The sequence below is a fragment of the Alnus glutinosa genome, chromosome 8 (genome assembly GCF_958979055.1).
Source record: "Alnus glutinosa chromosome 8, dhAlnGlut1.1, whole genome shotgun sequence".
Taxonomy (NCBI): domain Eukaryota; kingdom Viridiplantae; phylum Streptophyta; class Magnoliopsida; order Fagales; family Betulaceae; genus Alnus; species Alnus glutinosa.
Genome location: NC_084893.1, coordinates 27,776,903 through 27,790,402, shown reverse-complemented (window position 1 = coordinate 27,790,402; position 13,500 = coordinate 27,776,903). Strand labels below are relative to the sequence as shown.

Sequence of the window (13,500 nt, the reverse complement as noted above, 5' to 3'; positions counted from 1 at the left end):
TTGGTTAATTAATTAGTTAAATGTTAATTAATTGTGTCCTGTTTTTCACATGTATCTACCTGCTGCTTGTAATCTGTTATCAAGGAGCCCAGCAGATTGACAAACCTCTCTCAGATCATGAGATGAGACAACCAAAACAGACACACAAAAAATGTGTCTCTAATTAATCCACCTTAATTACTCATCGATCTCTATGCGCACATGTTCCTAATTAACAATTTTTCTTTTTGTTAATCGAATGCCCGCAAACACGTCTTTATCATAATATTCACGTTTCAATGAATTAAAAAATAGCTAATATTGCTGAATTTAATTACATTTACTGGAAGAAAATTCCAATCAGATTGGACTAGAAAAAATATGATCACTTTGAAAGATGACGATCGATATATATATATACGCACCGATCGATCGAGTTGCATGCATGCCACAATTAAACATGACAAATGGGCATATATAGGTGAATTTTGCTGCTCGTTTAATTCCCTTCCCCTAGAAATTAATAATTTCTCAAGCATGTTGAACTGCAGAATGAATTATCGATACAAATTTAATTTCTGACATTATATTACATGTAAGAACTCTAGATTTTGTGCCCTAAAAAGAAAACCGGCCGGGCATCAATTAATGGAAAAAAAAAATTGTGGTAGATAGTTAATTGGTCCAATGTCATGCTATGATATTATTTTGGAAGGGGATGCAAAATAAGTTGTAGATGATGTGAATTCAAGAACCCCTAAACATGATGTTTTTGGACGTTTTGTAGAAGGTATAATCATGGAAATGCAAAGACTACGAGGAGTTTCTATCTCTCATGTAAGTAGAGATGCTAACAATGTTGTTCATCAATTAGCAAAAGAGGCCTCTACAAAAGAGGTGGACTAGCTGTGTTTGGCTTGAAAAATGTCCTAATTTTCTTTTGAATGTTGTACTTAGGGATACTTTGTCTTCCTAGATCCTGTTTTAGGATCAATTTGTTTTCATCAATGAAGAATGGTTACTTTGTTCAAAGAAAGAAAATTAAACTGTTATGATAAGTTGAAATTTTTTATCAAGTAGAAAGGAGAAGAAGAAGAAGAAGAAGAAGAAGAAAAGCAATCAATTATACAATATTAAGGATTTAAACGTTCTTAGTTCTTACCCAAATCAAGCTCCAATACCTTACAAAAAGCAATATCTCTCTATTTCTCTTAGTGGCAATACACCCTAGGATCGAGTTTGATTTTCTTTTCTTTTCTTCTTTTTTTTTTTAAAAAAAAGAGAAAATTATATACTGGCAGTTTGAATTATTCTTAAAAAATATGGCTGAATACGTATACGTACAGCCAAAAGTGGGCTGAATACATCCAAGCTAGATAGAGATCCTTTAAGTGATACTTCAACCAATTATGGCATCATATGCACACCGGCCACCCTACAGCTTACTGGACATGGGCGAAACGAGTCCAAAGATACTTGATCAAGGGAACACTACAATATCATGGTCTTTTCTATTTTAAATTAAGGACGGCTAGCTGCAAATGTAGGCATATTGTAATTCTGATTGGGGTCGATCGAGGCCCCGATGATCGGAGATTAACACGTGGATTTGATATTTTTATGGGTATAATTGGTTTAATTTCCTGAAGTACAAAGAAACAATGTATTCGTGGTGGCGCGCTCAAGCATGGAAGCAGAAGCTGACCGATCGATCTATGGCAATTACAACGTACGGCTGAATTATATAATTATATTGGTTGCATATGCTTTTTATGGAGTTAAAAATTCATTTAGCTTCTCCTCTAGTCATATGATATAATAACGTGGAAGTTTTGCCTTTGGCGTCCATTAATCCCGTTTAATATCAAGATAAAACATATAGAGTTTAATTAATTAATTATCATTTTATTAGATAGAAGATTAATGTCAATGGAGATATTTGCATCGATCAAGTTTAATTTATTTCATCTACAGATCAAGTGGTTGATATCTTTACCAAAGTACGTCTCACCGCTACCTGATTTCTTCAAGTGTGTACGTACTTCCCCATTCTCTTGCGGGAGGGTGTTAGTGTAGATAACTATGAGAGCTGATACACAGGGGACGATTTACCGTCTCCCACAAATCATTTTTCAATGACTATATATATCCCATAAATGCTACTGATTGGTTTGCTCCTGCAGATTCTCCTACCAATTGTACACCACACGTAGAATCAAAATCTAGATAATATTTGACAATATCTACAAGGAAAGAACAATTAATTCACTCATAATTGGCAACTAACTACATAGGCAATTCTCATATAAAATATTTGTAATCATTGTAATCTCATGGTTTATGGGATCTCTATTATCTTGTATGTCTATATATCTTTACCCGATTGAGTATATCAATATACAGAAAGGAATCTTCATTTCATCACAAACTCTTTCTATTATGTATTCCGATGCTAATCAGAACTCATAAATAAAGTTTGACCATATTCACACGACACAACGTACACCCAAATCAAGAGGCATGCATATATGATAGGGTTAAGAAACTTTTTCTTCCAAAGAAATTAAATTAGCTTAACAAACTTCTATATATATTTTAAGAACATAATTAATTACCTTGCAAACCAATCAAAAACACAATCAAACAACTAAAAATGATTTGTCTAGATTCACATGTTTATGCTTTGATAAGCATAAACTTTGAAATAAATGGTGGTCCTTAATTAGCTCGTTAAATGATTTAAAAATAACCAACAAATATAGCGCATGCATGAACCAAAAGTTAATTAACTCAAGCCATATGCTTCGCCAAAAGTCACCATTCTTTAAATTAAGAGCTCTTCGTTCCAACCAAAAACTTTTGTTTAATTATACGTACACAATCCCAAGCGAGAACGAATCGGTTTAATTTCGGAATAAAATATTTAAACATTAGTAGTTATAAATTGTGGTGATTGAATTGAAGTTGCAAATAACAAAAGGGTACGTTCCACTGATTGAGGAATTAAGCAATGGAAGAATATGGTCTGTGCAGAATTGTGAAGATCATCATGACACTACTACTGTTGAGTATGATGGTGCTACAAGTAGTAGTAGCGCATGCCAATGGCCCTTCCTCTTTAGATGTTAAAACGCTCTACTCTAGAGTTTGCGCTAAATATTGTGTTCATGACTGCGAGCACGCCATGCACGATCAAGTCCCTGTTCCTTACTTGGAATGCGCATTTGGTTGCATGAAAAAATGCATACACTGGTTCAAAAACCCAGATAATAATTACTAAATTCCCAGCTGGTCTGAACTCTCTCTCTCTCTCTCTCTCTCTCTCCCCCCATAGATATACATTGGCACGTACATATGCATGACAAAAATGAATTTCAACATACTTGTGTATCATAGTTGAAGAGGCTAATTGCTTGGCTTAAGTGTTGTAAAAAAAAATTACCGTCGAGATTTAATTTCATTCCCCAAATTTCTTTCTCATGAAAAACTTGGAATTAATTCTGGACCACTCCTTTTTGAAAAAACTACAGCACATGCTCTATTTATTTTTATTTTTTTATTTTTTGTTATAGCACCTAAGCCATGTTCAAAATTAAATCTGAATTATTGATGCCTAACCCAAATCCATATTGTGATATATCTTTCTATGTTTTGTGGATATGAGTTTGAGAGTTTCATTACACCATTGACTTTTTGAGTTAATTAACTTTTCATGAGATGTTTTTTACCATGAGAAAGCACTACACGTGTTGTAATTTTTTAATGGTCCAAATTCAATTTCGCTCTCCCTTTTTTTATGAAAAAGTTGACATTAAATCTAGCTCATTGAAAAAACTGTAACACATGTGCTTTAGTTTTTCAATAATCCATATTTATTTCACTTTCTCACGAAAAACTTAAAAAATTTAGGCATCTCGAATTTTGCTTTTTCTTTTATCATGCAATTTTCTACTTCGAATTTTATCTTGCTATCTTTATATATGGTGATGTTTAGTTTCCTAGTCTGGAAATTTTCCTCTCTCAATAGTCAATTCATTGCAGCTGACTTATTAATAGTATAAAACTAGTCCGAATGGGGACGTATGAGTAATCCTTGTTTGACAATCTTGCAGGAAGAACGTGAAAATCATGGAAAATGAAGGGGGAAATGGATCCTCTCCAATTCAAATCAACTGGAGAGTATCCAGTTCCTTATTACAATGGAGGGGCATTTTTGTTGTTTTTACATTTTTTTGAACAAAAATGCCCCTACACTAAAAGGAACCCGATACTCTCCGATTTATTTCAACAGGAGAGAATCCTAATAAGGGTGGGAACATCTAATTCATAGGAAAATCAACAAGTTAAATGATCAAGTTACGTGAGAAATTATTAATTAAGATTACTTAATAGCTAGTGAGAAAGATATTTGCCACAATTTTCCTCTAGTGATTTTTGTGACTTTAACCTCGGTATTTTTCAGATCCTCCTACGTAGCTTAGAAGGTCTTCTTGCAATTTAGCTTGGAGCCAAAAAGTAGTGCAACTAAATCGAAATGACTTTGTTTTGTTATGCTTGATCCTATTCAATTTGGTCATGTAGGTTGATCACCCATACATCAGCTCGGATCTTAAGATTGCCCACATCTACAAAGCTCAGAGAACTCAGTAAGAAATATATATATATATATATATATAGCGAGGGATTGAACCAAGATGTATGCAGCAACAAATTGGTTACAATGTCTCAATGGCCAACAACTATCAGAAAATAGAATAAATGCAAAAATAATGAAATTAAATTAGTTAAATGTATTGTTCAAGAGATCTTCTGAGCAGGGCAATAGTACCCCATGTAGTTTTGTTTTTAACATAATATATATATATATATATATATATATATATATATATATATATATATATATATATCAGTGTGCGTGTGTTTGTGTTTCATATATATATATATATATATATATATATATATATATATATCAGTGTGCGTGTGTTTGTGTTTCATACTCTTCTGTTTCTCCAACTTCGGATTTAATTATCTCTCAAAGGAAAGACATGATGGAGTACTTGCTTGAACAAAAATGTTGAAAACGTTAGTCCCTTTATTTTTTAACCCCATCAATAATTTACAGTTCAATCGAAATGAGACAAGCACATAATCCCCAAGGAAATAACTGATTACAAAACTCTTTCAAAATTAACAAGGCATATCCCAACATAATTCAGAAAAGGCTGGTTGTTTAGTAGATTATTAATAGACATTACAGTTCCAAACACTCTCCTGCTAGAGAAACGACCTGCCAAACCCTTTAGGCAATAGCACCCCCGGTTTGGTGCAGCATCGCATCTATCTCATCTCCGTCCTCCATTTCCAGCTGCAGTAAGAAATATGTAAAGTTTTAAATTAGGGCCCCAAACAATGGCATGCAAACCATCCACAGACACACACACACACACGCATAGAGAGATATTGAGACCTCATCTGGAGTCTGCTCCGCTCGGAGACGACGGCCATCAAACAAGAATGCAATTGAGTTGAACTCCACTGACTGACGATCACAATAAGCATTCATAAGCTTCTTCAGTTGAGTGCTCCGCTTAATCCTGAAAAATACTTCATTCCCATCCTTAAAAAAACATGGCTGAAATTAGCATGCAGAACATAAAACATTGCATGTCTCCAGGCTATACACTAAACAATAGGAGATCACCAGTATATAACAAAAAGTGCATCAAACAGTAGTCTGCATCGTAAAGATAATAGATAGTATAACTCCTTTTAGAGTAGAGTAATGCTAGAAGTCACTCTTTTATCCCTTTTGTATCCATCTAACAATGATGTGGCTTTTAAAATCACAATCGGGCTTGCGATTGATCATTATTAAATTTTAATCAAGATATGATTTTAACAGCCACCTCACTATTGAAGGGACACAAGAGAGACTTGTAGAATTTGTAAAGTACATTGTATGGGAGATATGGGACAAGAATGCCCTATGATTAATTAATTTTCTGCAAGAATGTTAAAGAGGAGTAGTTTATGTATCAAGCAATTGTTTAAGATGCATAAAAAATTATGGAAGACCAACTAAAAGAAAACACCTTCATGAAGACAAAAACAAATAAAATCAAATACACTAATACTATTTCCAGTAACACGAATGAAAAATATAACAGGCATCTACTAATTTAAGCTATTAATTAAGAAAACTAAGTAGACTACACATGTCGTAGCAGGTAGGGATGAAAATGCGGATGCGGTTAGTAGCAATATCCGCAAACGCAAATGCAAAAATGCAGTTATCCATTTTAGATATCTGCATCCGCATTATATAATTAATATCCACATACGCAACGGTTATTACGGTTATTAAATGTGATTATTATCCGTTATCCGAATATGAGCGTTTTGAATTACTATCTAAATCTTAATACAATTATTAATATATGCAAGCGTAAATAAATTAAGATTTAACTTCTTACACAATTCATGATTATCAGTCATAGAAAGTCATTGTCTCATAGAGTAATTGAAATCTGGATTACCAAATAAAAGAAAAAATAAAAATAAAAAAATAAGAACTAAATACAATGAGGTATGACTTTGAGATGATAGTGAAAAAAAGCTTAACATAACTTAAAGGTCCTAAACTTACCAAATTCAAAACGACGTCGTTATACATACAGGGGTGTACAAACAAGGCGGTTATTAACCGCTAATAACCAGTAACCGCCAACAACCGGATAACCGGAAATAATCGCAACCGGACAAGCAAGTACCTCGGTTGCGGTTACTGGTTATAGGATTTTAAGAAACCGGTTAACAGCCGGGTAACTGTAACCGGTATATATATATATATATATATATATATATATATACATATATATATATATATATATATATATATATATTGCAGATGGGCCTCGAACTCAGAAAATCTGATATACAAAAACGAATTACCACACACAACACTATCCTCGAAACTCGAAAGTTACACAAAACATGTTAAATTTCCAAAACCAAAACCAAAAACCCTGTCTCTCTATATTCCCACTACATGCTTTTTGGTAAACCAAACCACAAAATAGTCACAGACAACACAGCATCAAAAGCAAAACAAAACAAACAGAACCCAAGTCACGCATTTTCTTTCCTAAAAATATTTTTTTTAAGAACCCTATAAAATTTAATTAAACCCCATAAAGTATTTTTTGTAATTAGAAAATTGTAAACAAAATAAGACATCATATAGATCGAAAGCCCCAGAAGCGATTCCGAACTTTTTTTCCTTGTAAAAAATAGTAATCGAGAAGTCATAATCAGAGAGAGAATGAGAGAAACCTGGCCCTTCACTTTGAGGTTGATGTGGGCCGACTGATCGGTGGGCTTCTTGTCCTCCTCCTGGTTCGTCACGCCGGACATATTTCAGTTTCGATCTCCGATTTCTCGTTCTGAAAACCCGATTTCACTTGAGAGAGTCCACCACCAGTTCCAAGGGCTTCACTTTTTGTCTCTCGCTGCCGACCCTTTTGTTGTTTAAAGCGAAGAGAGAGTGTATCTTCATGTGGAAGTTTTTTTGGAATTAAACGGACGGCTCAGATGCGGTTAGTGGAGATTGATCGGACGGACTCACCCCATTATTTGTAACGGCGTCGTTTGTTGTGGGTTTGCGGCTCCCTTGTAATCCAATTTTTGCAGAGCCCAAGCTATGTCAGCCCAAATTGAAGCACCGGTTGTTCCCTTCAAAATGATTGAGATGTGCTTGAGCGAGCCCAAATGAGCTGGCCCAAACCACTATTTACAGGTCATAGTGGACTGAAAAGCCTTGTTTACTTCTCCAATAAATAACAAAAGTTACCAGGATCCAAATCCCAGTAATTTATTGTCTGAATTACTGTATGAGCTCATATGAAGACTATCTACCCGAGTAGGTGGGCAGATTGCTTGATATCTATTCAGGTAGGTGGGCTTCGTAGAGGTTCTTTCACATTTATTGTCTGGTCGATAATAATTCGGGCAACTTTCGAGCAACAAAATTATAGGGAAGTTTTATGCAAATTACTAATGGGAGTTTTGGTAGATTGCTTAAAAAGTAATTGTTTTTGGTGGCTCCTTTTTATATCTGTGTCAAAAAAAAAATTACTGGGCTAAGCCATTTATTTGGTGAAGTATAATGATATTTAGTAAACTATTATACAATTGCAATATAATTTGATGATGTGGCAGTGAAAATCAACATTTGAATCAGCACTTATAAAAATAATAATAAACCAGCGTTAATTATCACACCATCTCAATAGTAAGGCATTGATATAAAAGTTTACTAAATATCATTACTCTTTGGTCAATTCTCAAATATTGTTATGTTTTTTCTTGCACTTTGATGTTTGTATTGGGGCGGCCCCCACCCTTTTCTACTCTCTTTCCTTTTATTAACACAATCTTACTTATTACAAAAAAAAAAAAAGTTGAGAAAAGATAAATTTATGGTAAATAGTTTTTTTATTTTTTTAATAGTTAAGACAATACCATAACAAATACAAATCAAAAACATAAACAAATACAAAAATACGCGGCCTATTAAACAAAGGCCTTATAACACTAAGAATGAGGATCTTTGCCACTATCTAGGGAAAAATCTAACCAATGATACAAATAAGTAGAAACGCTGCCAGTCGAGTAGGTTGTAATGGTTCAATGAACAATGTTGTGTGTATGTCGATTCACACTCCTATCAATCTTGGTGACAATCTAGTTATCGAAAGAGCTTACGAGTTCAAGAATACCATAAATTTAGAAATAATGAGAGCAATTCTCTAATTAGTAATGAGGTGTGGTTTTTGTAGGCTAAGAATGACAGTTAAAAATCTGAGGCAAATAGTTTGCATAGACCCAAAAGACGTTTTTTAGTGATTTTTATATTTTTTTTTTCTTAAACTATGACATAGTGCATGACAGAAGTAGCATGAGACCAGAACACGATTCTGCACAAAATGTCTTGGGCAAAATCAATGCCCCTTTTGACCTTTAAGTTGTAAATAGTCATCTATTCCCACAGAAAATTTTAGAAATAGGGGGACCAAAATTGTGATTGGTCTTCCATTCCCACATAAAATTTGAGCCAATAAGAAGACTCAAAGGGTTTCTGGATCAATTAGGTGAAAAACCAAGACAAATGAGTCTGAATGTGACAGTCTATTATTGTCAAAAAGCAGGCACTAATTATAAACCCATTTTTTCTGATTTTGGAGCTTTGTTTCAATATAGACAATTAGACATCATGCCTTAGCAAGAACCTCGTGAATTTCATTGGAAAACTCCGTCTATACCAGTATATGCATGCAGCGTATTAAATTGATGAGAAATGATTTTTTATTTTTTTTATATATATTTATTATACATTTTTCAAAATAAATTAATTATCGGATATGTAAGATCTAATGGTTGATTTAAAAAAGGGATATACATATAACATGTCTCTCAACTAATATCTAATTTTAAAATATGTGATTTTTACATGCATTTTTATAAATGCATATAATAATTACATGTTTTAAAAACAAATTAATTTAATAAATTAGATTAAAAATGTTTTCTTCAACCCAGTTTAAGTAAAAATTTTATCCATTCGAAAACCCAACAACAAACCATCATCCTAAATGAAATAAAAACAAAATAGCTAATGAACTAGGATAGAGATTCGCAACAATTTTGTCATCCGAATTGCTAGCAATTCAAACAACAAGTGTAAAAGAACTAATATGAAGTCTTAGCAAATTTCGGGCCGGCTAATGGCCAATAGGTAATCATTTCACATTTGTTGCCTAGATTACTAACAATTCATATATATATATATATATATATATATATATAACAAATTATTAAAAATCAAGATCCAATTAACTGCTAGGAATCTCCCATCCAATTAAAGGAAAAACTTTGTCATAAATCCAACAACAAACTGCCATCCTAAATGAAAAAAGAAAAACATATCACATCAGCAATTAATATCTATAATTTCTTAGTGGGGAAGGTAAGCAACACCCAAGGAAATTTCCTACACCAAAATGTGGCAGCTTCTCTCATTAGACAACAAAATTGTACCAAATTGCCAATTTATGTGAATATATATATATATATATATATATACTAGCTAGCGTTGTAAAAATCTTGGAGAATGGGCTGCCGACCTGACCAACAAAAGCTCCCCCACTTTTTAACCTTACGATTTTGGTGAACAGAAAGGTGCCGACCTGCGTATTCATGGAGATCTTAATGGCATGAATCATGACTAATTATGCATCATATATCCCAGATGGTCCATCACTCAACCTCCCTCTTTACTTTAATCAACCAACTGCCCAATAAATTATATTTCGTTATTAATTAAGACTAGCAAAGTAGAAGGGATAAGATGATCACTAGGGTTTGTTTGTTCCATCTTACTTGTAAAAGAATCTATTCCCCACCCCCCCCCCCCCCCCCCCCCCCCCCCTTTTTTCCCAACCGAACTTACCAACTTCTCATGTATAATAATATGGGATCTGTTTTCTATATTGAGTTTATATTTTTCTTCTTACAATTTGATTACATTCACACATAAATGAGAAATAATCTAATAAAAAAAAATAAACCCAATAAAAAAAAAATCCTATATTCTAACGGATCAATACTAATAATCTAGTGTTTGGTCAATCTTAAAAATTTGTGTTTCCCGTGTTATGATTTGATTACATTCACACATAAAATGGGAAATAATCTCATAAGAAAATAAATATAAGCTTTTGAGCAAGATTAATACTAATAATCTAGAGTTCGGTCGATCTTAAAAATTTGTATTTCCTATTTTATGATTTGATTTCAATCAAACATAAATAGGAAATAATATAATAAGAAAAATATAATATATAAATCAAGTAATGTTATATATATATATATATATATCACTATTAGATTTTGATCTAATAATGATTTTAAAAGTTAGGTCAATTTTGAGATTAGGGTTAAAAAGATGATCCATAACATTACTCATAAAAATATTATATTATAACAGGATCAATACTAATAATCTAGGGTTTGGTACTTTTGTCCTGGCCTATAGATTTGTGTATTTTATGGCTTTGACTTTGAGGGTGGATTCGAAATTTATGCCCCTTGTGTCAACTTGAAGGGCGACCAATTAGCTTTGAGGCTATACTTTTTTTAATAAAATAATAATATTAATAATAAATAAATAATATTAATTTATATAAAAAAAAAAAAAAAAAAAAAAAAAAAAAAAAAAAAACAAAACAAAACCACCTTTGTGCCTAGAGGTCCCATGACGCGCTATAGAAAGAAACAGACCGCCTGCAACTTCCAAATTGTCTTTCACCGTGTCTTGACTTGTGAAAGAGGTTCTTGTTTGGCATTTATCAATCCGACCAAATTCACTTTCCCTGGTAAATTAAAAATCAAATCATTTCATTGCCATGTATTTGGTGGTTAAGCAAAGAACAGTAAAGTATAGTCACTCAATATCCATTATGTGAGACCCATAATCAAGCTGGTGATTACTGTTTAAGAGTAGGGGCTGTAAATTAAATTATCTATTCATAAACAGATTGAGCTCGATTGTATAATTAAATTTGAATCAAGTTTGATTCATTTATTAAATGAACTTGATATTGGATTATTTAACATTCTAGATAATTAAGGTTATAAGATATAATATAAATATTCCATTTTAAGATTAAAAAAAAAGTATATATGGTTTATTAGTTACAAATATATATAAGGTTGGTGATGTTAATTTTTATACATTTATAAATAAAAAAAAAAAAAATTTCTAATAAAATTGAATAATGAAATTTTAATAACAAATAAGTAACTAATGATTAGTATAGATTTATGAAAAATATAAACAATTATGTTATTTTACTTTATATAAAAAATGAATAAATTAATTACACAACTCGTGAATTAGTTAATGCTCGTTCTAAAAATAAATAAACTGAATTTAAATAAATTATGCAGCTCGATGATATACTCGACCGAATTACAACAACCCTATTAGGGAGTATGAGTATGCAACTATGCACGGGTGCTTAATTATTTTTAACCAGCTAACACTAATAGGAATAGGAATGTGAAATACAATGTACAAGTAATTTAATGAATATGGGACCAACTCTTTCCTTACTAATTTTTATTTGTCAAACCAGCCGTTGAAAATGGTGACGCGGCGACGCCATTGGTTCCCCTGTCACCATCCCCAGCCGCTATATCTTATATATATATATATATATATAAAAGTAGCCACTATTTCAATTGCATGCTGCTTGCGTTCATACATATATTCAATTTGGGTAAACATGCATAAAGCCTTTTTATAATTTATTTATGAGAACTAATTGGTAACGTACTACCGACGTCGTTTGCATCGGAAATTGGATGCCTTCGGCGACTTGCTGCAAGAATATTTATATATATAGCCGTTTTCCGGCCAGCTGATAGAACTTAATTTTTTTTTTTGAAATGGGGAACTTTCATTCATTAGGGAACTTTTTATTGTTCTGCAAGTACAAAATACTGGATAACAGAGGAATAAACTTCTATTCAGGCTTGATCTAGCATTTGAGAAATGGCAAATTTTGTCAAATAATGAGCTGCTTTATTAGCATTCCTCTTCACATGATGGAAATCATACTGAATTAGACTAGATAGGATAAGCTTAATTGAAATTGAGTAAAAATATCCAAAGCTATATATTAAACTGACTCCTTAATGTAATTACTAGGTAGTATATATGATTAGCTAAATCCAAAAATATTGAATATATATATATATATATATATATATATATATGGGCTGGCTCTTACTCATAACGAAAAGTCAAGCATATATATATATATTATATAGAAAAACTAGTTAACAAAAAATTAGTAACCGAGCTTTTGGGTTTGAAAATGGGATCTAACTACATTATAGAACTCAAAAATCATCGTCACTAGCTAGCCTTTGAGTTTTTGTTTGAATTAATATCATATTCGTAGCAATATTCTACTAATAAATAAAATTATGCTCTCATTAGAATCATCTTCTAATTAAGCTAGTGTGAATGTGTGGTGATTATTAATTCCCGAAGCGATCATCTGTTGATTGTCAAATTGTCGATCTTTTAGCTACAGATTTGCTTCATTGAATGTAAGCTTAATTGGAACATCACAATCATTCAGCTAGCTTAATTTTTAATTTTCCTATTGTTGTAACATCTTATTCCAGCATAGTACTTCACCAAATTATTACGTCAAAACACCGAAAGTGAGTAGATTTTTTTTTCTTTCTTTCCCCATCATTACAATTAATATCTTATGCAGAGGCAGCCAAAGCAGACAATTAAATATCTTATAATAAGGGTTAAGCATTAATTTACTACGAAAATTAATTGTACGTCCAAATTGTTGAGTATATATATATATATATATTAAAAAAAATGAGTATATATACATCTCCCATAAATGCTACACAACATCTAATACCGTATATAAA

At 32.2% G+C, this 13,500-nt stretch overlaps 1 protein-coding gene across 1 annotated transcript; it reads right to left on the bottom strand.

Annotated features, from left to right (window-relative positions):
* Window positions 1–5,053: 5,053 nt before the first annotated feature.
* Window positions 5,054–7,515, bottom strand: LOC133876427 (small ubiquitin-related modifier 1). The gene is made up of 3 exons (XM_062314708.1): window positions 7,312–7,515; window positions 5,447–5,596; window positions 5,054–5,344 (listed from the first exon to the last, which is right to left on the bottom strand). Exons 1-3 carry the CDS (start codon window positions 7,390–7,392, stop codon window positions 5,279–5,281), a joined length of 297 nt encoding a protein of 98 aa, XP_062170692.1. The 5' UTR covers window positions 7,393–7,515; the 3' UTR covers window positions 5,054–5,278.
* Window positions 7,516–13,500: the final 5,985 nt, after the last annotated feature.

Bases quoted from the DNA above. Each gene is read 5' to 3' on its own strand.
- LOC133876427 (XM_062314708.1), bottom strand. From the start codon at position 7,392: ATGTCCGGCGTGACGAACCAGGAGGAGGACAAGAAGCCCACCGATCAG. The intron at 5,597-7,311 runs GTTTCTCTCATT...TGTTTTTTTAAG, and splicing joins ACCTCAAAGTGAAGGGCCAG to GATGGGAATGAAGTATTTTT. The intron at 5,345-5,446 runs GTCTCAATATCT...TTCTTACTGCAG, and splicing joins CGGAGCAGACTCCAGATGAG to CTGGAAATGGAGGACGGAGA.